At 41.0% G+C, this 25,753-nt stretch overlaps 4 protein-coding genes across 4 annotated transcripts in view; all 4 read right to left on the bottom strand.

Moving 5' to 3' along the window:
* LOC125286914 (cytochrome b-c1 complex subunit 8) lies at positions 1-3,180 on the bottom strand. Its single transcript, XM_048232243.1, has 3 exons — positions 3,105-3,180; positions 2,046-2,217; positions 1-194 (listed from the first exon to the last, which is right to left on the bottom strand). The coding sequence occupies exons 2-3, from the start codon at positions 2,197-2,199 to the stop codon at positions 91-93; spliced, it is 258 nt and encodes an 85-aa protein (XP_048088200.1). The 5' UTR covers positions 2,200-2,217; positions 3,105-3,180; the 3' UTR covers positions 1-90.
* Positions 3,181-3,705: 525 nt separating this feature from the next.
* gdf9 (growth differentiation factor 9) lies at positions 3,706-7,453 on the bottom strand. The gene is made up of 2 exons (XM_048232242.1): positions 6,983-7,453; positions 3,706-5,384 (listed from the first exon to the last, which is right to left on the bottom strand). Exons 1-2 carry the CDS (start codon positions 7,332-7,334, stop codon positions 4,474-4,476), a joined length of 1,263 nt encoding a protein of 420 aa, XP_048088199.1. The 5' UTR covers positions 7,335-7,453; the 3' UTR covers positions 3,706-4,473.
* Positions 7,454-10,742: 3,289 nt separating this feature from the next.
* On the bottom strand, positions 10,743-13,153 carry sowahab (sosondowah ankyrin repeat domain family member Ab). The gene has a single exon (XM_048231756.1). It carries the CDS (start codon positions 12,996-12,998, stop codon positions 11,484-11,486), a length of 1,515 nt encoding a protein of 504 aa, XP_048087713.1. The 5' UTR covers positions 12,999-13,153; the 3' UTR covers positions 10,743-11,483.
* A 540-nt stretch (positions 13,154-13,693) lies between these two features.
* Positions 13,694-25,753, bottom strand: part of atp7a (ATPase copper transporting alpha) — a 35,821-nt gene continuing 23,761 nt past the window's right edge. Inside the window, exons 20-23 of the mRNA XM_048231037.1 lie at positions 24,941-25,144; positions 24,413-24,530; positions 16,730-16,832; positions 13,694-16,039 (exon numbers count right to left, since the gene is read on the bottom strand). Of these exons, the coding sequence (XP_048086994.1) occupies positions 15,766-16,039; positions 16,730-16,832; positions 24,413-24,530; positions 24,941-25,144 (699 nt within the window). The 3' untranslated portion in view covers positions 13,694-15,765. The remainder of the gene's footprint in view (positions 16,040-16,729; positions 16,833-24,412; positions 24,531-24,940; positions 25,145-25,753) is intronic.

Here is a 25,753-nt window from a genome sequence, read left to right as displayed (position 1 = left end):
TTCTTTTTCATAAATATTTTTATTAGGTAATCATACAGGAAAAAAAGACAACTTGAAGAGACAGGGTTCTCCAGGAGATGTTGATTGGATTTACTCATCGGCTGCACTCTTCTCAATATCACTGATGTTCTTTCTTTTGCCTTGTTCATGGACACGGTTTGCCCAGGTGTATGTCAGGTACGTAATGACCACAGCTGTAATAAGAGAAAAAACAAATGATAACTTGAATTTATTTGCAAGGCACTGCAAATTGGGCTTAGTCAGGTGCGGTTCACCAACGGGAGCAGACAGTGATATGGTGCGTTGAACTCGACTTAATCCAAGGATTCCAACAGTGCCTCATTTTTCAACATTGGGCATAAGGGTCACAGTGTATGTGCATTAACGCACATTGCACATTGTGACACATGGTCCGAAGATCATGCATGTCAAATTCTGTAAAGATCGGACAAAATTTGTGACCTGTAATCCTTCGATAAAAATCCAACATGGCGGAAATAGGATGCATTGAACTCTGCTTGATCCAAGGATTCTAACAGTACCTAATTTTTTTTAAATCGGGCCTAGGGGTTAGGGGTGGGCGATATGGACGAATAATAAGATCAATATTTTTTGTGATTTTGACGATAACAATAATTTGACAATATCCTTTAAAAACTTGTTTTTAATAGTCTGAGTTACTTTACAGCACATTATTTATGAATCACATCATTACAATAATAACCAATAACCTAACCTGTGACTTTTTAACCAAATCAACCAATGCAGTCACTCTACGACATTTCCAATTCTTCCAATTCACTGGTATTGAGGGTCTCTAGTAGCCCCTCCTCTCCCCCTTGGTTTTGACCCCCCTGTCTCCCCCCTTCCTCTTTCCTGTCTAATATCTTTATGGAGCGAGGTAGGTTGACTGATTGCAGCCTCATAAGCAATTTTATAAATATTTATATTAAATATTGTCATCCATAAGATTGCTTCACTTTATATTGTTTGTATTCAGTTTACGTATATTATTTGCAAGTTATTTTTGTGAATTTACTTTTTAAATGCATTGTTTACATAGATAGATAGTTAGAGATAGATAGATAGATACTTTATTGATCCCCAGGGGAAATTCAAGAAAAAAACATGTTTACGTCCATCTAGCCACATGCCACAAAAATAGCCCTACAGCGATGTACAGTAGTTTAGCTAGGTAGCTGGGACAGCACATTAGCAACTTTTTCAGGAGCTATTGGCAAACCCTGTACTGTATGCTTTGCTGTGCGTGTGTGCAGGTATGTTTTGTTTTTATTCTTCACTTTACATGCATTTTTATCCTTGCCTGTCTAATATCTTCATGGAGAGAGGAACTATTGGCAATCTCACCCTGTACTGTATGCTTTGCTGTGCGTGTGTGCAGAATAAAACTTCAGCAGTATCCCGTGCTCGTTTTGGGTCATCTTTATTAATAATCAACACAACGCAGAAGTCTACCCAGTTACACTTAGGTTTCACTGTAAAAACTAAGCAGGCCTACATCTCAGTTATTTCCCTCTATGCTTTGTTTAAGAGCAATCATGTTGGCTAGAATTCCAAGTTACAGAATAGAAACTAATGCATTAGCTTATGGCTACGTGGAATGAATAGATAGATAGATAGATAGATAGATAGATAGATAGATAGATATAGATGGAGATAATAATGATCCTCAAGGGGAAATTCAAGATGTGACTTGCTCTGCTGCAGCCAGGGGCTTCACTTGCATACACCTCCTGGATTTAGTGAATGTATGGAGTTTCAATGCGTAATTTGAGTGTTACACCAGTACGGACCGGACCTTTCAGAGTTGGACCAGGGACGATATCTCAAAAGGTCTAGGAGCAGGAGCTGCCCAAAAATTAGGGACCCAGGAATAATAAGATGATGAAGAAAACTTTCAGCAAGCACACTAATAAGGTAGGGAACTTAAGAAGAGTGTGCTGCTTTCATCAAGCACACTAATAAAATAACACGATGCAAAATTGAGGTGATAATTTATCAAGCCTTCAACCATGTTAACTTACGTGGTGCCCATTTGAAGACCGATGCTCTGAACCGTCTCCAGACGTTTGGGATACCCTTGGAAAAGTAGTTAGCAAATGCCCTCTGTTCAAAGGGGGAGATGGTGTAGGTAATCACATGCCTCATCTTGGCGAGATCCCCAAAGTGTCGTCCCATTTTATCTAGAGAGCTGGTCTAAAGAGAAACCAAATATAAAAAGAGAAACCAAATATATGACACATTCATAGTAGCACGTTACTCACACACAAAAACACACAAAACCAATAATGGACAAAACCGAAGTGTGATAAACTAATGTTAGGGTTAATGACAGGTTTTGGACACTGACCAAATATTATCAAACAATTGCCAAGTGGATGAGTTAATCTCACAATTAACCCATAACTCCCACCACAACCAACTCACAACAAGTTTGATGACTGTTCTGAAGATAACGTTAGCAGCTAGAACTGGCTAGACTCTTGTTCAGATTTGTTACGCAAGTCTGAATTGCGTAACAAGTTCACTGACGTTAGCCAATGTTCTGTTCAGCAGTGAAGTTAACTTAAACTGAAATAAACAGCTTCGGCAGACAAAAACTATTAACATAACGTTTACAGTTTAACGGCTTTGAAAGATAAAAGGGCCTACGTTAGCGCGTCCAGTGAGGTTAGCCGAGTTTCACTAAGGTTAGGTTAACGTTAACTTCAATGACACCAACGTTAGCCCTAACCCTTACATGATTTCTGAAAATATTTGCAAACATTAATATTAGACTTAACTAAATATTACCCAAACTCTCTGAATGTGCAGTTGTTTAGCCGTGTCACTACATTGCCCTTTGCGTCTAACAGCTAATGCTAGATCTAGAATGCTACATTCTAGCTTCTAACGTTAACGTCTGGCTCACTTCACCGAAGACCTTGTTTGACATTCGGAACACTGCAAATATCTTACCAACAAGGTAAATTACTTAGATCATAAATACATTGAACGGAGTCTACAACAGGCGTATAGAAATGTCGTTACTTACAATTCAGACAGGTTAGAAAGATAATGTTACTACTGTGCGAAAGACAAACCTTGCTGCTCCTCCAGTTTCAGTATGGCAATGATAGCTGTGTTCGTATGCTAGCTTTATGTTAGCAACACGGCCTAGAACTACCACAGAAATAAAGTCTGGCTTGATATTACTACTGCCACCAACTGGCCGGATGATAGATCATTACACATACCCTTTTAGATCTTGCAACAGTCTGTTCATTTTACATATTCCTCGAAAGATTATTGACAGCAATCCTGTGGCACTTGGTTCCAATTTTTTACTAGGCATACGTGTAGTGTTGGCTAACTATGTTTTATTATCATTCACCGAGTGTAGATCTAGCCTGTATGATCCAAAGATAATTTCTTGAAGATAGAATTGCATAGTGAGCATGGCATGTAGGTAGCCGAACCTCTCTCCTAACCAGGGGAGGCTGTCAGGTGAAAATTTGGCTGTAACAGTTAACCGGTGTCAGAGAGCCAAGCTTCCTGAAGACATGCATCAGCAGGATCAACCATAATGAGACAAGCTATAGGATTTTGCTGTTATGAACGTCCTGTTGTATATTATAGCCTATTTCAGGAGATTGCTGTAGTGCAAAGAAGAAATAAAATTGGACATTTACAGCAAATATCAAATAGACCCAAATATTTAGTCCTAACAAACTATTGATTCCTGGTGGGTGACATAAACTTGCCTTTTTTTTTTTATTTAACTTTTTATAACATGAATATTCATTCATATTCCTTTTTTGTGAAATCAGTTATCCAAACAATAACAGTGAATTAACTTACATTGATAGACATGCCAAACGCATTTAGGTAGACTCCAATATATAATCAATAGGCATTTAGTAATTTCCTTGACAACAATTAACCCAGATTGTCTCCAGAAGGACAACTTATTAAGTGGACTTTATGAACAGGGGGGTAGTACATGAGATTTTTTGTGAACTACAGGTATAAAATTGACAAGTGTAAAAGAGTTTGCACAGGGGCATTAGATTACACTTCTTGATCTGCCCAGATATTCTAAAATTTCGCCGAGACAACAGAATATTCAGAAAGTACCAACAGAAATAAATTAACAGAAATAAATTAACAAAAATAAACATAAAATTATATCAATGGCGATTAAGGTAAACAAAACAAAAAAAACCACACAGCATCACATAATATTACACATACAAATATAGTTATGTAAGAATGAAATGAATGAAAAATTTGAATGAAAAATATGAATGAAAAATATGAGTGTCCACAAAGTTATAAATAGTTGCACGAGGACTTGGCGAGACTGACGCAAACACCTTACCATTTAAATGCCATTGGATTCAGACACTAAATGATAAGACACTAACAGATGCCAAAATGCTTAATGAAACACCCCTATCTGATGCTAGAGTTTTAGCGGCAGGTGCACTTTGTTGCAATCATCTCCTCATACTCCTTATATGCAATAGAGCCATCATTTTCAATGGTCAAAACACTAAGGGGGTTATATTCTGAGGGGACGCAGGAAGGCCTAGGAACAGAAGAGTCTAGCTTCTCGTAAATTATGTTCTGTACCATGGTGTGCACCGGGGAACCATACATGTAGCCCAATGCCCGTGGGCAAGTACCCTTGCAGTACCTCGGGTTGTACTTGTGAGGAGCGATGATCCAGTGGTCCAGCTTGAGCTGGCTGAAGCTCACCCTGAAGTCATACAGCTCGCAGTCATCCGTCAGGAAGTCGTGCTTGGGGAGGAAGATGGTAATTCTTGGGTCAGGTGTCGGCTTGCCTCTGGAAACGTTCCGTCTCCTCCTCCAGATCCTCCTCGCTGGGCTGAAGCCCATTGGGTGGCTGAATGTGGCGCGTCTGCTCAGCCCACCAGACATGGGTTGGGGGGGCCACCTCTGGTAAGCCAGTTCACTGGTGTCGTTTAGGTATAGCAGGAGCGAAGGGGACCTCAAAGTGAGCTCCACGGGGCCCTTGTGGTCATAGCGGACGCCACCGTCCACCACGCAGGTGAGGTTGATGAGCAGATGGATGTCCTTCTTGTGCGAGCTGAAGAGAGGGTGCATGAAGGACGTCACATTCACCTCTACCCACTTCAGGCGGCCTCGTCTCTCCATATGCACCGGGAATGCCACGGAGAAGTGGCTGTTTGGGCAGCACTGCTGGGCCGTGGGGTTGTACTCTTCGATGTCCAGGTAACAGAGCGTGGTGAAGGACGCAGCCTTGTCCTGGTCAAAGGAGTACAACAGGACGGACTTGAGAAGCTGCTCCTGAGGCCTCACTCGATTTAGACTGTAGGAGAGATCCTGCATGAAGATCTCTGCAGAAACACATCAGTAGTCATTCTCAGCAGTCATCATCAGCAGTCACTATGTAAATAGTAACAATTATTACATAGAATGTTATTTTAGCAGAGGTTTTGCTTAAAGTGAATCGTTTGCTGCATATCAGGGCCATAGCAAGCTATTTGAAACTGGTGTGTGTGTGTCTGGGGGGAGGGGGGGGGGGGGTACAGAATATTTCCAACTCCCCCATGAGGTATATGAAAGAATAATACATACAGAACATTGATTGCTAACAATTCTTGTTTGTAGTTTGTAGCAATCTACCGAATCACCTAATTTGATCGAGCAGAAGAAAGATGGTATGCGGCAGAATGGGTATGGCGCCAACAAATCATGGCCTGGTGGGTGCGGAGGTTATAGTGTCAAATATAGCGTTTGGTGGGAGAGAACTGACACACCATGTACTGCTGCTGAGGCAAAATTATGTATGTATGTGTGTAATTCATCACAATCAAATAAAGAGTGCTACCCAGTGAGATGCAAAATGGGTTTGGTCTCATTCAGAGCATCATCATCGAAAAACTGATTTTAAAATAAATGAATTTATGCTGTTTACTAGAGCTAGAAACAAGATAAGAGTGTGCAAATAACCACTGTAAATGGCTCCAACATGGACAGTCTCTCTGAATATATCTTGGCATTTGACTGGATGATAAACTAGCTAACCTTGTAAACAAACTGCGACAAAAAATTGGTTTCTTCTACAGAAACGTATCCAGTCTCCCTATGCATAGGAAAATAATTGTTGAAACAGTTTTTATGTCATTATTATGTCAGACTATGGAGATGTTATTCATAGAAATGTTCCTGCTTCCTCAAGGTCCTGAACACAGTCTGTTCACTCTGCACACAGATTCATAACTGCTGAATTCATAACTTGCCCTTTATGATAACGTAGGTTAGCCATCTTTAGCAGAGAGGAGAGATAAACATTGTTATTTATCTATCTATAAAGTTATACCATTTTATATGTCAACTATGCTTGAATCAGACTAGATCATATGACTGTTTGATGCTCAAGGTTCCTCATATTCCTTCCAAGCTGGGAGTCAGACTTTTGCTATAATGCCCTTACTTCCTGGAATAATCTTCAACGCACTGTAAAGATGAGCTCTTTACTATCCTATGGTCAATTTAGATCTCTAATCACAAACCTTCCCACGTCAATTTGTAAATGCTTTATTTTACAAAAAAAAAAAAAACGTTCTCCTCTCAAATGTCTTCTCATTGTTTATTTTATTTTTGGTGCATTTGCACATTTCACTAGGCTAGGCCTACTACTAATTTTTATACTATTTTCATTATGACTAATTTCAGCATAATTGAAAAAGAGGGCTACCCTCAGTGAATGATCAATGAATAAATAGCCTAAAGGTTGAATGAAAAACGTTATCAGGTGTAATAAATAGCCTAAAGGTTGAATGAAAAACGTTATCAGGTGTGATAAAAGGCCAACGCGTTTTCATTTTCTTTTACATCAGTGCACAAAATAGTAGGCTCCCGCCCCGAGGAACCGACAGCGATACCTCATGTCTAGGCTACAACATCAGAGCTTTGACACTACCTAACCTACCTTCATTTTCCTCCAGACATTCATCTCGAGGGGTGATCAATCGCACCGTGTTGTACAGATGACTTGTCTCATGACTTCTCTCCGGTTTAGACGACATTTTGTACAGCCTTTTCATGTACCTGACATATCTTGATTCAGGTTTTGCTCTTGGCGATAAATCATGCCATGGCTCATTATCCGACAATGCCTTCAACAAGGGACTCAAAATACTCCCGTGAACTGTAGGGTCACTCGGTTCTGGTGGCTCGTCGGAAATAGTTTGAAGTGATATGGGTAGCACACCGTGTAGTATGAGAAGTAATATCAATCCGTTTAAGCATCTTGCACAAATCTCTTGAGTCAGAGCTGCCATTGTTGATACGTCCGTCAAAGTTTAGAGATCTACCGACAGTCCAGACAATCAAACTCCATGCCAAACGGTCCAGATTGACAGGTGCACGTAATCAAGGGTGAGAACTCGTCTCATGAACGAGTTTCCCTGTGCTGTGAAGGCAAGTTTTTAAGCATGTTATCTATAACGTTTTAAGCATGTTAACATTAAATGCATGTGATCCCAGATGCATTCTGTGTAATGCATGAGAGCTAATGTGTTAATATCTTGCTTATAGGTTTTGATGTGTCTAAGAATCTGTCTCCTTGAACAAGAATATAGTTGACCAATACCCCATGAGATCAAAAGGGCAACAGAACCTGCATGGGGAAAGTACCAACAACCTGCCCTTTGTGGGGGGGAAACAGGTGGGCATCTTTAAAGCAACACCAAAGAGTTTTTTGTACCTTAAAATAATGTTTCCAAAATTGTTTCCGTGGTTCATCAACTCGTAACAGGGTGAACGGCACTTCTGCATTCGTTTACGGTCCTCTATCGGCTATAACCGCACTAAGTTTGCCAGATCGGGTAGCGGATCTGTAGTTTGATGGAATGAGACATAAGAAACTACAAATTTGACTTGCATGATGTCGCAATACAACGTAGCATACTTTCATAAAATCATGCAACATATTCTACCTTGTCTATGGACATCGTTATTTACAAAGGCGTTGGATAAACAAATTGCGTGCGTGCGACAGAGGACAAGTTCTTTGGTGTTGCTTTAATGTGAGGAGCAAAATATGTTTCCAGAGATTATTTACTAAAAATACATAATAAACAAACACATAGGCCTACCCAGTTATTTTAGGCCTATTTGTGAAGTATTGGACCACAATGAAGTTGAAATCAGATTAACACATCAATGAACAACATTAGTATATTTTTCCATAGTAGCCTATCTTGCATACTGTTTTAAAAAGTCTTGTTTGTTGACAGCTGGAGGTACATTTCTAAAGTTTGTTTTCCCAAAGGAAAAGAACTGGTGTTTAAATGGCCTTTTCTTTGTTTCACAAGAAATATCAGCTCTTATTGAGATCTCACCTAAACCCTCTTTAGGAGAAATATGAAACAATAGGAATAGGAAGAAGAAGAAAAGAGTATTTTGAGATCTTAAGTTAAACTTAAATTAGACTTGGGCTAAAACAAGAGCAGGACTATTTCTCATGAGCTGAAATTGAAAATCACATATTGATGTTTAATTGTGCTCAATTATGTATTGGAGAAATAGAATAGACAAAAATTATCATACCAAATTTTACTTTCCTATGGGTTAATAAAGTGAATACTTTACTGTTTGTTTTTAGGAATTTAGAGGTCACCCATTCAATTGTGGTGTATTGATATTCAGTGGGCCATGCTCCTGTATTTACTAGAAGAGGCCTTATGAGTCTAGAACGTTTTGCTGCATTCCTTCCACTTGAGTGGGCCCTTACAGCTACACTGCTCTGGTAAGTGGGGGGTAGGGTGATGTCACTCATGGGTCACCATGCTTCTATATGGAACACACATATATTAAGTATGTATAAGTATAAGTATATATACTCTTTTGATCCCGTGAGGGAAATTTGGTCTCTGCATTTATCCCAATCCGTGAATTAGTGAAACACACTCAGCACACACTAATCCCGGCGCAGTGAGCAATCAGTAGGCCATGGCTGCCCCTCATATATACACACACACAAGTGATTGGTTGACAAGTTATGATCTGTGTCATGTGACAACAATAAACTATTGTTAATTTGTCCTTATTATGCCCCAAGATTTCTGGTGTGAGTGGTGTGTTACCATAGGTTCCCAGTTTATATTGCTTCACCAGCAATAAAATGTTAACTTTAGAAAGTCTAAGCCATAGAATCCATAGAGCATGTAGCAACCTCTATACGCCATTGAATCCATAGAGGTTGCTACATTTCTACTTTTTAGGCATTTACAGTTAGCAGGACACAATTCCTCACCCATTAACTTGTTACAGTGCCTAACTGGTAGACACCGGGCCCATAACAGAAGCGTTCCGTTTACGGCACGTATGCTGCAACAATTAACTTCCACCATAAGTCTGCCCCCTGTTAGTTATTTCTAAAAGCAACTCCATTATCCATTATTAAATCCACACATTTTTTTGGATCCACATAAAGATCCACAAAAAATAACCTCTATCTTCCAAACCATAGACTGTATATATAGATCTATATATACAGTCTATGTTCCAAGTCTCTAGTATTAGAGCAAGTCAGTGCACATAGTCATCTATTGTAGCATTTGTTATACTGCATGAATGTTTCCCCAGTCTTACATCAGGAATGCGGTGTACTGAATTACCCTCTGTTATAACATCCATTTCTGTTCTTTCCCCACACAACATAAATATGTAAATGTTCAGCTGTTTTGAAACTGTGCATAGACCAATTGTTACCCTTGTTAAAACTTTAAACATCCCCCCCCCAGGTTTACAGTCTATGTTGATGTCAATGTTGCAAGCTGAACAAGCCTCCCATTACTGTGCCTAGTGCCCTGCTGGTGCCTGATTGTACCCACTTAGGCCCCTGGCAATGTGGATCACAATTATCCCATGACCTTATACCCTGGTTTGTGACTGTTTGGCACTGACATAGGGTTGTCTTCCAAACCTTAACAAAACAAACAATATTGTGCCAAATGCTCAAATATATTGGTATTAAGAGCTTGTGGTAAACATGTCTACATTAGTTTGTAGATGTTACAACACTGGATAAAAATAAGTCATACACTATATTGCTTTCCTTTGAATTTCATATTCTTTCCTTGTGCATAAAGAAATATTTAGTACTAAAATAATGTAAGCCTAATACAACATAGCATGGTTTTCTTCACCCTCATTTGGCATCACATAATGTGCTCTTCAATTTCAATTAGATTGTGAAGCCCATGGTTTGTTTCTGACCTATTTAAAAGACTTTCAGAACACTGTGAGTGGAATACTAAGAGGATTCCACCAGCAAGACCACTGCCACAGAAACACAGCTTGAGAGAACATGTCCTGTTCAATGCCCTTTGGCCCCTGGGCTCACAAAACAAAAACACATTCAACTGTCTGCAACAACAGCTAAATCACTATGCATTTGGAAGCCAAGTGATATTTAACCGTGTTGAATTAGGAGAAAAAAATGTTCAACCTGCGGTTTGTGTGGTTAGTAATCGTTCACAAGATTACTGTGGTGGTTATTATCCATAAAAATCTCCTGTCGTAGCATGTCAGAAGTCTACTGTTGCTTTCTACTCCAGTCCTGTAGTAGCATGTCAGGCGTCTAAGGCGTTACAAACAAAATTATGAGTCTTAATATGTTTTTTGTTTTTTTTAATAAAAGAAAATAGAGAAGACTTTTTTGTATTCACAGAATGGAGGCCATAAAGACATGCAAAGGCAACCGTTTTACTTCCTACATCGCCTAGTCTAGCCCACACTCATCTTCACCTAACAGATGAGAATGTTAGCCCCAGAATGTTACAAGCCAAGGCAGACTCTGGCGAGGGCGGAAGGGAAGCGAGGTTGTTGTTCCGAGGGAACACTGGGTGCGTTCTTTGCTGAGGCATGTCTTGTTATGCATATAGGACACAGGCCATAACTTACTCCACAGATGTTATGGCCTGTGTCATAAGTTCAGTTTCTCCACAGAAAACACAGAGGTCAGAATATCACTGTCTCTGAAAATTCCTCCCCACTTTTAACAAGAATGTGTGTTCTCTATTGTGCATTGCAATAATTAAACATCATTTGAACAACACTAAGTAAGACATTTTCTGAGAAATCAGGTCATGTTTATGTTCAGTCTCATACATTGAATAAAACTTTTTTTTTCATAAAGGTATCAAATTAGACATTTAGCGTTTACTCGCAAGATCCATAAATTATAAGATTAATCAGCTATGATTCACATGATCCCCTCACAATGCTCCAGTGTATTCTTTAAACTGCTTTCCACCCAACACAAAGTTCTGCATGGGCTGGCTATGCATTTATATCCAGTTATCTCTACAAAAATACTAATCCCACACACTCACACACAATCCCTATCATTTAAATTAGTAAACTTACAGGGACCACACCAGTCTCTGAGGAGACTATACTCGGTGCTGACTGAAAGTCTGCAGTCAATGGAACATATCTGAGAGTCTGCGAGAGAGGACGTGCTCCCTGCGGTCATCTCTGGGGTCCTCACTTCCAACGAAGTGGAAGCTGGGCCTGTGGCGGTGCTTCTTTCTGTGACCCGAATGCGGGTGAAACAGCTTGCTCAGGGTGTTGAAGCCCTTCGGCAGCTCGGGGAGGCTGTGGTCCTCCTCCTCCTGCTCACAGGGCACCTCCTGATGCTGCGAGATGATGTGAGGGTCTCCGAGGAGTTCTCTGACCTCCATACTGACCCCCTGGTCCAAGTAGTGGTACGGCTTTTTGCCACTGTTGTCCCTCACGTTTGCATTGGCACAGTAGCCCCGCACGAGCAGAGAAATGACAATGTCGTGGCCGTGAATGGCAGCAATATGCAGTGGGGTGTAACCTGCGTGCGAGCGGGCGTTTATGTCCACCTCCACGCCTCTGTCCCTTGAGATGTCGATAATTTTGCGGACCATGTCCTTGTTTCCATCTTTGGCAGCCCAGTGCAGTGCAGTGAACCCCGAGATGAAGTCCCTCTTGTCTGCCAGCTGGACGTCCTGAAGCAACAGGCCATAAACCTGGTCCCAGTGGCCCGCAGCAGACTTTACGAGCCAATCATGCTCAGCAAGCTCCAGGGGGACCCCCTCGGAGTACTTGGGCTCATTGTTTGGTTTTGTGGTCTTGTTGTTCCTCTTCAGTTGGGGAGTGTCGGGTAACTTGGTTTCCAGCTGCCTCCGTTTGGTTTCTGGAGAAGTGTCTCTGTCCGTTTCATTGGGCTTTTCCCCTGTACCTGTGTTACGAGATGTGGTCTCTGTTTTTTTTAGGCGTCTTAGAGGTGGGGTTATTCTGATGGCTTGCAAGTGCTGTTGTGATACAGGTTCCTGAATCAGAACTTTAGTGTGTAATTGTTCTTCATTGCTTGAGGTTGGAGGTGATTTCGTAGCAATAATGGCAAACACTGCACCTGTTTTCCTCTGTTTAACGTCCGTTTGCACACTTGTGTCGTTTCGCCGGGACATCTGATGTCTTTCACAGTCCAAGTTACAGCATCCTCCTGATGCAGAGTTGTGCCGGAGATTATCTTCGGGGTTACAGCCTTGACCGACCGCATTCATATGTGAGGTAAAATAAGTATTATTGTTATTGTTTTCAACTGCAGACTGAACAATATTACCGGACCCATGTTTAAGGACGCTCGTGCGCTCAGGGGAACAGGACGAGACAGAAGAATTGAAGCGGCTTAAAGTATCCTCGAACTCGTTTTTTGGCGCGATTAGAGAACTATTTTTCCCAAATCCTTGATAATTTTTCTTTACAACAACAAACTTAACATCATCTATGACTTTAACGACTGCAATATTGTTCACAAAGCTCTTGAAAAGATCCCTGTTTTGTTTCTTTTCCACAGGATCGCTGCAGCTGAGCGCCTCTTTAAACTTGCTCAACAACTCCGAGTTCTTCACTTTGCCCCCTTGCTCCTGTAAAAACGTCAAAATAGTCTCTTGAGTGAGGGCCATCGCTCATTGAAACCGTTATAGTTAATTTATAATCACCCTTTCCCACTATTAGTCCTTTTGCCGTCTTTTTTGGAACATGCGTATAATGCGCCTTTCTCCTACTTTATCCTACCTGCTGTTTCCGGTGCTTCCCGAAAATCAGTTTCCTGACCAACTCCGCGTCCCTGGCACCGAGAGCGCGAGATGAGTTTAAAATTGCTATGCGCGCCACCCGAAGCGCGTTCCCGTGAATGTCTTGTTTTTGGTTGACTAGACTAGACTCTAGAGTGCACCGCTGTGAGCGCACAAAACGTTGCAATCTTTGGCCATTTGTGAGGGAAGGCACATTTAGCACTTTTCATACTTTTCAATGTGCTTTAAACAAAAGCAACGAGTAATGGTACAGAAAAGCATAATAATTAAAAAAAGTACCAAAAAACAAAGCTTAAGCTTCTGTATTTAAACTTAATTTAGTTTAGAAACAACATATTTAGAAGTTCTCTCTACACATATTTAGGAGATTAACACAATTGATGTGTATCAACACAAACACAATTTGGCAGACCTCCAATAAATAAATAAATAAAATAAATAATTAAATAAATAAATAAGCAGAATGCAGCATACAATAAAGCAATTCCATATGTGCACACGGGGTGGCGCAGTTTGTCCACGCATTCTGTGATCCCATTCTTACAAATGAACACCAAAACAGATCAATGCCAAAGGAAGTTTATTTATTCCAAAGGCATAATGTACATATTTACAACAGAAGTAACTAAAGGACCGCAGAGTATGCACTGTTTAACTGAGACAACTAAACACTGTGTAGAACCTGTCCAAATACTCTCCAACTACACTTTCCTCAATCAACACGGCAAGACTAGCAATAAATACCACATCATGTGAAGTACATAATACAAAGTGCAGCACAAAAAAAAGGTGTTCTGAACTGACCCAAAGCTTCTTTGCACACTTAACACTACATGGAAGTGGACTGGAGTAATACAAAATAAATGCAACGATTATACATCTTTAATTTAAAGTGTTCCTTCATCATCTCTGTGGTGTTTGTGACAAGCAGCACAAAATGTGTGGATTCCTTAGAGTATATCTGAGCGTCAGACAGATAGGCAGAAGACTGCGAAGTGCAGTGTAGTGAAATGTGCACAATGTTTTAAGGCCTCTTTACCCCTGAGGAAAGTGCTAAGCTCCTTACCAGGGCCAGGGAAATTGATTACGCTAGTGGCACGAGTGAGTGTGAATGTTTGAGTGTGAATGTGTGTGTGTGTGTGTGTGTGTGTGTGTGTGTGTGTGTGTCCAGTAACAAGTTTGGTTGTACAAATTCAGATTAGGTTGGTGTTTTTGATTATGCCATGATTTGATGGGAATATTACTGGGTATGCACCTAATAAATGTCACTTTAGTGGTAATCAACTTTTACATTTTGGCAAAATCAAGAAAACAAATATAGAGATGCCTAGACAACATTGAGACACAAAGACTTCAGAGAGAAAGTCACGTAAACTTTCAGGCAGCAAACAGCATCGGTAATTCTTAAGCACTTGAGATTTTAGGACGTATCGTTTACAAGCACTAAGCTGAGAAAAAAAACACATCCATTATCACCTTTTCAATGTTGTTCTTTGATTCACAGCAAAACATGTTCACATTCACTTATTGACCTTCACACCAGGTGGCACAGACATGAAAGCTACATGACAAACACTCTGTATACAGTACAGGATATAATCTGTTCTTGGACAGATACTCTCGCTCTTTCGGATAATCTGTCTGGTCAGGTCTGGAGTGAGACTGGGTCAACTATGGACCTGGAATCTCTAACGTGTCTATCTTGACCAGTCTCCAAGAATGAGGTTCGGTTTTTAGAGCCCGGAGGCCAAACTGCTTTGGAATCTTTGGAATGTGGTTTTTTTTTCTTTCCCCAACTGAACCAGGAGAGTCCGTGACTGGTACTGAAGCCATTGTGACGACACAGGAATTCTGCATGGAACTTTTGACATTTCTAAAGTAAGGCTTCTTTTGCAGCACCGCAGAGCGGTCAGAATTCATTTGGAAAAAAGATAAATAATGATGGTGCATTTCTACATTCCTTAGTGTCACATGAAAAAAATATATAAAGATTGTGACATAGTAACATTTAAAATTAGGCTGTATAAATATTCTTTGTATTAAAATCATAATACACAATATTATAAATGTAAGTCACATTTCCTTTTTAGGGGAAACTAATAAAATCCTCTGACCACATTTTTTTTCTTTAATTCCTGCAAAGACATTGTTTAAATTGGTCTTTGGACAGATCATTCAGATCTGGTATGCTCCTCTGCAAAGTAAAGATAGTTTGCAACTCTGATTTGTCATATCTTATTTTCAAGTATCTTTTCTCAGTCTCCCATTGTCTTGTATTTTCTGGTATATAACTGTACTTGGAAAACAGACACTCATTGGAGCGACACTTTCAAAATCCTGCCTGAAGTTGGGACACACACTAGTGTGTCTGCAGTGATAGTGCGAGGCAAACAAACAAACAGAGAGAAACACAATTTCAATAAGCTATGCGTGTTAACAAACACCCCCAGCTTAGGCACTGCAGTGGCTCAAAAGAGAGAGAGAGAGGGAGGGAGAGAGAGAGGTGAATTCCAGAGCTCAAGTTCCAACCCTCATGCTACTTTACAGGACTCAGGGTTGTACATTTATCTCCTTGCCTTCCCCACCTCTCTTTGCCAAGTCTTTACACACACTCCCTCACTCTTCCTCCGGCTCCTCACACCATCTCCTCCTCGCAGTTCATGTCTCCCACCAGCAGGGAGTGCTTGTCGGGCTCGGCCAGTGCCATGCTGTTGAGCGAGTGCTTGTCGGAGCGCAGCGAGTTGATGGAGGCGCGGCTGTAGTTGACGATGCGGTCCAGGAGGCTGAGCTTGGGCGAGGGCCTGCGCAGCTCCCCCATGCCGATGTGCACGCTCACGTCCGACAGGCTGCCTGACCTCCGCTGGCCGCCCACCTGCTGCTCCAGCTTCTCGGCACTCGGCTTAGTGTAACTATGGAAACAGGGACACAAGAATTGGCAGGGATAGTAGCTGTGTGTGTGTGTGTGTGTGTGTGAGAGAGAGAGAATGTATGAGGGTGTGTGGTAGTGTGTGGCTGTACTTTTTGCTATAAGAGGGTGTGTTTGTGTGGTGTGTGTTTGTGAGTAAATCAGTTCTGTGTGTGTGTGTGTGTGTGGCAGTGCATGGACTTGGTGTTTGTGAGTAAATCAGTTCTGTGTGTGTCTGCATGTAAGTGGTGTTTGTGTGTAGATCACTTCAGAGTGTGTGTGTGTGTGTGTGTGTGTGTGTGTGTGTGTGCCCACGTGCTTCAGGCCAGTCTGGCAGATAGAGGGAGCGAGTGAAGGGCACACTGAGGCCCAGCCACTGTAGAGCCCTCAGGCTCATTCAGACGACGTGAATAGCAAGTGTGTTTCTCCCCTCCCTATTTGCCTTTTCTATTTTTAATTGAGAGGTGGAAAGGCTATGTTGGCTTATTATTTACAGGGGATGCCGTTGATAACGCCATTTAGTAAGCAATTAAACTCGTTAATAAAAACGATTCACTGAAGCAAGTGATGCCACTTTGGATAAAACAGCATACCTCGCCAGATTGTAAACAAACAAGTAATTTATAAATCCAATTTCCACTGGCGGTCCTAATCAGAGTGGAGCATCTTGGCGGTGGGTCTGAGAGGCACTCACCATTTGAGCAGGAGGGAGGAGAGCACCACGGAGACGGAGGAGGCAGCCATGGCAGCCGAGCCCATCCAGGGCTGCAGGACCAGCCCGATGGGCATGAACACGCCTGCAGCACGCCAGGACACACACACACACACAGAGGCACACATCACCAATCAGATTACAGATCTACATTTACACACAGTCCAAATCACACACACACACAGAGGCACACATCACCAATCAGATTACCGATCTACATTTACACACAGTCCAAATCACACACACACACACACAGAGGCACAGATCACCAATCAGATTACCGATCTACATTTACACACAGTTCAAATCACACACACACAGAGGCACACATCACCAATCAGATTACAGATCTACATTTACACACAGTCCAAATCACACACACACACAGATGCAAACTTACACACAAATCATTAATCACATTACATTTACACACAATCCAAATCTGGTATCCGATATCTGATAACATGAATATATTGTATATCACAGATTACATTTTTGTTATTGACCATAAGGGTGGTGGCCTATATTTTTGAGGATGTGAATTTTAGTTCAGATGCTCCATTCATTACACTTCTGAACATCCAAAGCTTATTCGCCTGGTAATGCACTCCGTTTGCAAACTGCCAAAAAAAACTCACTAAAGAGAAAAAGAACAGGGGCCTGTACTACGAAGCGGGATTACTGGCTTATCTGGGTAACTTCGAGAGTAACTTGATCACGTGTGGCGTAATTTCCCGAATCCCGATTAACCCGTAATACGAAAGGTGGATAGGTTTTAACCGAGGTATGCTGCCATGGCAATTTACACTGCATCTCAAACCTGCTCCGAGCAGGTTATGTTCTTGGTTAACCCGAGGTTTCCGTTAACCACACCCTTTATAAGTAGCCTACCACCCCTCCACTAACAATTCGAGACTATGTCGGCGTACCTGGATGATCCAAACGACATCGGAGCGCAAATCTCGAGGTGCTCTCTTCGAGGGGTTTTGGAGACCGCCATTCAGGTTTTAAAGTTATTTAGCCTATTTGCGGCCCGTCATGTAGACCTAGGCTTAGCCTATAAATGCAGTTGCATCCATTTTGGATTGGGGGTGACAGGTCAATCATTTTGGCCTCTTCATGACAGGTTCAGTGTGTGTTACGATCGCGCGCCCCTGCCCCACCCCTCAAGTGGATTTGTCCAAGCAGCCGCTTGGTTTGTGGGGAAATATAGCCCATGCATGGTAGCCAAGGCTATATAAGTGCCCTCCGCTGGCTGGTGTTCACATCATCGCAGTTTAACCGTAAACAGCAATCAGAAGTGTCTAATTTTATTCCATAAATATATTGTTTTATAGGCGTAAGTTGCCGCAGCTCTGAAGAGCTTCCATTTACTGCACCATGTAGGCTACTGTAGTGCGGTTTGTCTGTCAACATCAAAAACTTCGGGTACCTACAATTTTAAGCACAACTTGGTGGAAAAGTGTAGCACAGGTTAAAAGAAAACCTATTCATGTTTGGACTCAAAAGGAACTTCACAGTATTTCCCATATAGTAGCCTTGTAGCTCTAGCGACAGTGAAAGTGGAACTTGGAAAGTGGAAGTCTCTCCACCGAGTGTTACATTAGATGCACAATCAATCGCTGACAGAGCTTTCAATTAACCACATTATAATCAATAGGCCAAAATCATAATTGTGTATCTGTGCCAAAATTAAGTAATTCAAGTCCAGTGCAGAACTGAATAAAGAAAAATCATAATGGGCTATGTATCTTGAAGTTCCAGTATGTGAGAGACTTGACGTGCCTTAATATCTCCAACCTCAAGTATGCAGCTAGTAAGGAAATAGATTTGTTATTTAATTAAACAAGGTTTAAACTTCTCCCCACTGTGGAATGCAGTAAAGGATGCTACAAGGAAGGGAATTCAAACACACTCAACACCTTACCATCTATTGATGTCATTGTGGTTGAGATATGACATTTTTCTGTTAAAGATTGGCATGGAGACAATGGGACATGGTTGCCTTTGTCAGTGTCCTTATGTGAACTTGCACAGGTCAACTTGCTCATCTTTACTTGCGTACCACTTCACACCAGTGCTTCAGACCAGAGCTGATGCTTCAGCAATAGCCGTCACTGAAAAGCTGTAAGTGTTGTTGAACACAGCTGTTCTGACATTAGCTGATTGCGATAAACATAAACCATTGTTGCCTAATTACCAATTATTCATTACACCTGTCTGTAGTATATACTTTTTTTGTGTTTTTCACATATAGTATTTTGCAGTATTTTTAAAATACAAAAATACACACCAATAAAGTATTTTGATACAAAATACAGAGCCATTTCCTTCAACCCAATAAAATACAAATGACAAAATACTATTTTGCATTTGAAACACATATTACATGTTTCAGAAATACTACCCATCCCTGGGAACAGGCAGATTACATCTTTATAGTTGGCCAGTAGCCAGTAGCCTATCTTGACATGTCTTCAAGTTTCGGGTTACAATATACAGGTAATGGGCTCTCTGTTGATTTTAATGAGTAGGCCTAAGCCTAAAGTTACAGCATTTCTATCACAATTGACCAGACTTTGACCTTTTGTCTTCTTTTAACAAAATTCTGGCTATGATTGTTCCTTGTATTGCATCATGAGCCATCACTGCACCTATTGCATTCTACTGTTGTTAGCCTTAAGCCTAGCTCAGTCATTATGTTGTACCACATCACCCTCCATTAGAAGTGCAATGAGCTGCATTGAGCATAATAAACTGCATTTAGAATTCCAAATCCATATTTCCAGATATTTTGGTAAAAGTAACTTAAAAGTAATACAATAGTAGTGTAATGCCTTACAATTCAGAGACAGTAATATTATAATGTAATGAATTACTTTGAAATGACAGTAATAAGTAATACATAATATATTACGATTTTGAAGTAACTTGCCCAACACTGATTAAACCACATGTCACTGCTTGACTAAAGAAAAAATATAGGCTACTGAACATGCATGGAGATCGTCATAGTTGATAGAAATTACGATACTGATTATATAATAACCTATAGGTCCAAATCTAAATGTTTGGGTTCAGTTTATGAAGTGTTGCTACAGCATGATACTGTGTGTTTGTTATTTATGGGGGGGAATCGGGGGGTGGGGGGTGGGGGGGGGGGTCGTCTGTCCAGTAGTGGGCCGGTCCAGGAGAAAATTGCCAGGGCCGAATTTTGTTCCCAGTCCGACCCTGCCGCCATATATATATATATATATATATATATATATAATATATAATATATATATTCATTCTCTATGAAGATATAGATTGTCAGCCGAGGGAATTCGTTATCTTTGTCAGATGATCTAGGCAGAAGTCTTTAATGTCACCCGTCATAGCAATGCCCTTATGTGGACATTCATGTTTTCCATCTAATCGGTGATGCTGAACATCTGAGCAAGAATACTGTAGGCCTATGTCCGAAAATAAATCGGACATAGGCCTGGCCTAGCCTACAGTATGCTGAACATCTGAGCAAGAATAGCCTAAAATAAATCGGACATAGCCTAGGCCTAATAAATTAAAATCACCATTTTAACAAACTTGTTGAATTGAATGTCATATTACTGTACCCTGCACATAAAGGCTACACATTTCCACAGCACCAGAATCCGACCGAATGCCTCCCTCAACCCCTTCCACAATCGGCCTTCCACTATTATTTGCGATGGCCAACTCCTCTGCTACTGTAAAACACTCCTTACAGTAGTGTTCAAATACACCTTTTTCTTGTTAGCTGTAAAACAGAGGCCAAGTGAAGGCTATAAGCATACTAGGCCTACATGTTTTCATAATTAAGAAATATTAATGCAAGCTATAACTATATAGGCTAAACCTACTATTCTGAATAATGTGTTTGTGTTTCATTTTCACCTGCTGCCATATGCGTTTGGCAATGGTGTTGCATCTGAAATGTTCACAGGATTAGGCATACACTGAATCAGTCAATGGGGGCTACTTAAACATTCAATTATCCTATTACTGTAATCTATATGCCCACTTCTAAATTGTGTTGCATCTGTAGGCATTTCTATGAACTCAAAATAGCCAATTTAATTATTTCAACTCATTTCAGACATTCCGCAAGCTATTAATCCTCCGTAACACATATTTGAAGAACATGTGGAAATTAAACTTTTACATTAAACATTTAGGCTACCCGATCTGCAATACGTTGCCAACAGCCTTGCCTTGCTTTGTTCACTTGCTTTGTGGGTTTTAATTCCTCATAACTTGGCATAATAATTGTGTAGGGCTGAAACCATTCGTCGAGTTACTCGAATAACTCGATTACAAAAATTACTTGAGGCAAAAACCCTGCCTCGAAGCCTCGTTAAATTCCTATGATGCGCACTATACGCTCAGGGATCTGATTGTTCCACACGGACTGTTGTTTAGGAAGCACACCACTAGCGCGTGAATCGTGATACATTCTGAATTTAGCTGGCGCAATTGCGGAGTCAAGATGTCCATAAATGGCAGAGAATGTATAAAGTTTTCAAGTAAAGTTTTGGGATCATTACATACTCAAAAAGGAAAAGAACGATCATCTGAACCGAAAACATCCACTCCATGCTGTTTCACCAAGCGTCTATCTATAATGTAGGCTATCTATCAATCTATCTAGCCCAGGGATGTCAAAGTCAAATACATTAGAGGGCCAAAAAACAAATTTGCTACAAGCCGAGGGCCGGACTGGTTCAATGTTTATTAAAACATATTAAAATGACTGCACGTAACCTATTGAACCAAGACGTGTACTGTATTTTATTTAATGATTAAATGAATAATGACTGTGACTGAAGTACGGGCAAAGTTTGCACAGAAATGTACGATTTTTCCCATCCTCACCGACCTTGTCATAAAACTTGTTTAAATGATCATACGATGCCTCCTTGCTGCTTTGTCATCTACATCAGCCTCTCAAACTTCTTTGACCTGAGGCCCAGTCAAGGCATACTTTGGGGTCATAGGGCCCACCTACATGAACCCACCCCCACCCCCTTCTCCCACCCCCCATCAAATTATCATAATGATATCACAATTATTATTATTTTTATACTATATTGCTATACATGCACTTCAAAACAGTCAATGTTTAAAGTGCTAAGATTGTTCACAAAAGTTTGTGAAAACATGCACATCAGAGTACTGCTTTACTAATGTAAAATATAATTAGGCCTACAATAGTTTCATTGTTTTTGCATTGTTGCATGATGCTTGCATGAGAAATACTTCTCAAAACAACAGCAGTTATATGGGTGCGGTTGTTTTAGGATGTTTCCCTCATGCAAGCATCATACACTGATAGAATATTTATATGCTAATTACATTTAATTTGAATGCCTGAAATGTAAGAATTCAGGAAACACAATACCAGCTTTTGTGAATGGTAAATGGCGGATCAGATCATGCGTAAAATCACTGATCTGGAGATCTTTAACCATCTTTAACTAAGACTAATTAATAGCTTTTGGCTGACTTTAATACTTAATGCCAAACAGTGTTTTATATAGTCTGTGCTCTGTTTTTTTTTAGGGAAGTTGCATAAATCCACGTCGTTCTATTAAATAGCCTTCCAATAGGTTGAAGCTTAGCTTTGCTACCAACGTGCACACGCATGCATTGAATAAACGGCCATACCACGACTTCATTCTATGCCTCTATGTTTGATGACACCAAACAAGTATTTCCTACTAATTGCAGAAATGTTTGTTTTCTTTTTCTGTCCGCGGCTCCTTGATCAATTGCGCAGCAAATTATCAGACGATGGCCGGGAATAATTTCACTCTTCAGACCATTGTCCACATTGCGGACCCATGCCCATAGTTTGACAAATGGTGACCTGCATGCTGCCATATTAAGGCCTTTTACGGTGTGTTTTAGCGGGTTTTCGCGTGGAAGGCTCTGTAGAAATCTGACACCCTATTCAACGAAGTTAAACTGAAAGAGCGTGCCGTTCACAGACACCAGAATGAACGAGTTCACAGTAACGTTCATCAGGCAGTAGTAGGCTAATACAGTACGTTAAGTTCACGTTCGCTCAAAATATGAACGAGTTCATATGATGGTGCATGAACTTTCGTTCAATGAACGTGTTCAGGCACAACACTGGGGAGGCGGGTAGCTGAAAGTTAACATCTGCCCTGACTGAATACGGATGAATAATGAAGCCGAGGCCCACTTGCGGCGACGCAGTGAGTTCGTGCGGGCTACCGTTGCATTGTGGGGAATGGAGTATTGGTGCAAATATCAACCCGGGGGCCGTAGATAATTCATCCGGCCCGCGGGCCTTGACTTTGACATGTCTGATAGCCTATCTATCTATCTACGTAGCCTATAGCCTACATTGATGTTGGCTGATTTTAATCACATACTATATTTGTAGCGATGTCGTGATATAATGTTTAGCTTTGATGTTTTTAAGTAGCCTATAGTAAACTTATTCACGTTCAATTGCAAGACAGTATGCCTAAAAAAGAACCCCTCACATGCATGCACCCTCATCTTCCCTCACGCACCGCATGCGTGCACACACACACACACACACACAGGTTGCTAGGTTACCATAGCAAATAGGCTCACCCCAGAAATTATTTTTTTGTAGCCTAATGGTAAAATTATTTTAAAGTATCTTAATGGTAGGCTATTTTTTAGTAATGGTGAAATTATTTTTTAGTAGCCTAATGCCAAATGCTGCAGGTGTAGAAATCTACATAAAACAGATATTTACTTTGATGTCAGGTCTAGATTACAGCATGAAACTTGTTGTGCATATTAATACATTAAATTGCTTCCCCTCTTCTCCCTCCCATTACTTAACAACATAATATGGACAGCTTTGTTCACCCAGCTAAGTCATGCACAAGAGGTTGCAATTTTACAGAGAACATTTTGAACATTATTTAATTGTTGGCACTGGCACTTACAAACACTAAATGGGAAAATTGCAATAAATGGGCTTAGTTTTGGAGCCAAATGTTGGAGTTAGAATAAATACCTCTGTGCCAATTGCTTGATAATTTTACAGCAATGTCATTTTCGTTATGCATTATTTGTTTTGGTCGTTTAAAAATGCAAAAAAAATAATTATCTGATTAATCGATTAATCGATCAATAAAGTGCTAGATTAATCGATTACAAAAAGAATCGATAGCTGCAGCCCTATAATTGTGCATTCCTCATCCGTAAAATAAGGTGATCGCGTCATCATTGAAAGTGGTGACTTGCGCTGCAACCCGCCCCTTTTATGTGAACGCGCACAAACTCCAATTAGGTTAACCCCGGCTCAACAAATCAACTTCATAATCTGTGTCGTAGTACCGATTAACACCACTTAAGATAACCAGGTTTTGTCAACCCCGGTTTAACAAAGTAACCCTGGGTTACATCTGGGTAGGTTAAGCTTCCTTCGTAGTACAGGCCCCAGGCCAGCGTACCCTTCTTTTGTGGTGAGCTTTTTTTTTTTTTTGGCAGTTTGCAAAGAGAGTGCATTACCACCATCTGCAGCACTGAGGTGTAATGGCAAGTGTACCCTCTAGCCTCGTTCTGGCGAATAAGGCGAACTGGGATTGGAGTTCGGAGAGGAGAGACAATAGTGTTCTTCAGTGAAGTTCAACTCACCAGCAGCAATGGGAATTCCAACCAGATTGTATATGAGGGCAAAGACAAAGTTGATACGGATCCTCTTCACCGTCTTCTTCGACAGATCTATGCTCGCCACTACATCAAGGAGGTCATTCTGTAAACACAGGCACAGAAAGACAGATAGATCCAACCAACTAATGATCAATTCCAATAAAACATTGTGTTGAAGTTTTTGGAAAAGTTTTGGAATTTCCTCAACTCTCCTCAATAGTATTTATCTGAGAATGCCTCAGACTTGTTGACGTCTGCTAGGTTGCGCGTATGCTGGCGAGTCACGCCGCTCCGTCCGGCATCTTTTCTATTTATTTTTCAATTGTTTGCTAATTTACTTGTTTATGTCTTGATGTCTGTGTGTGAAGCGCTTTGGGTTGCATTCTGTACATAAACAATGCCCTATATGAATACAGACAACGCGGTAGCCATGATGCATTAGTCACCACAGGCATGCACTTCCTAGAGGGGGTTGTAAGGTTTGCAGTGTGGTGACACGCTCCACCCACTCACCCTAATGAGCACGACGTCTGCCGCCTCTATGGCCACGTCAGTGCCCGTTCCTATGGCGATGCCCACGTCTGCCATGGCCAGGGCCGGGGAGTCGTTGACGCCGTCGCCTACCATGGCCACTCGCTTTCCCGCCTGCTGCAGCTGCTCCACCTTAGCCACCTTGTGGGAGGGCAGCACCTCCGCAAACACCTTCCTGATGCCCACCTGGGGAGAGTGGTCATGGCAACACATTGGGCAATTGTTGCTGGTACTCAACACATGTAAGCAGGAATAATATTTTGAAAAGAAGTCAATTTTGTTTTTGGCGTTAAAGGAGAATTCCGGTGTGATATTGACCTAAAGTGTGTTGAAACATGATACCGAGTGTGAACGTTATGTCTCATAGCCCATCTCGGCTTGTCCCCTGCACTCCAAAATCTGCAGCTAGTTAGCCGATGCTACCAACAGCTTTTTCAATGGTGGTGCTTTCATCGGGCTAACCATGCAAATAAATCACTGTTTTACACCATTTACGAGGCTCAGTGTATCTCCACACTTCATTGGTAGACTTCCGAGGGCCCTGACATTTAAAAGCGAGACATTGAGAACTTTGAAAAGCACTGGTAGTTTACTTACAAGGCGATTTATACAGACAGTATCTTCATGAAGTTTAGCGTTTGCAGCCATCTTGAATTTAGTCACGATAAGTCGAAGCGAAGTAAGAATGAACAGGTATGATAAGGGATCAGATTCCAAAATAATTCTGTGGAAATGCATGGATTCCAGTTGCTGCTACTGGAAGAAACTGGAATCCATGCATTTCCACTGAATTAT

The sequence above is a fragment of the Alosa alosa genome, chromosome 21 (assembly GCF_017589495.1).
Source record: "Alosa alosa isolate M-15738 ecotype Scorff River chromosome 21, AALO_Geno_1.1, whole genome shotgun sequence".
NCBI classification, from domain to species: Eukaryota; Metazoa; Chordata; class Actinopteri; order Clupeiformes; family Clupeidae; genus Alosa; species Alosa alosa.
Note: the sequence above shows the minus strand (reverse complement) of the source record. Positions and strands in the feature narration are given on the sequence as shown.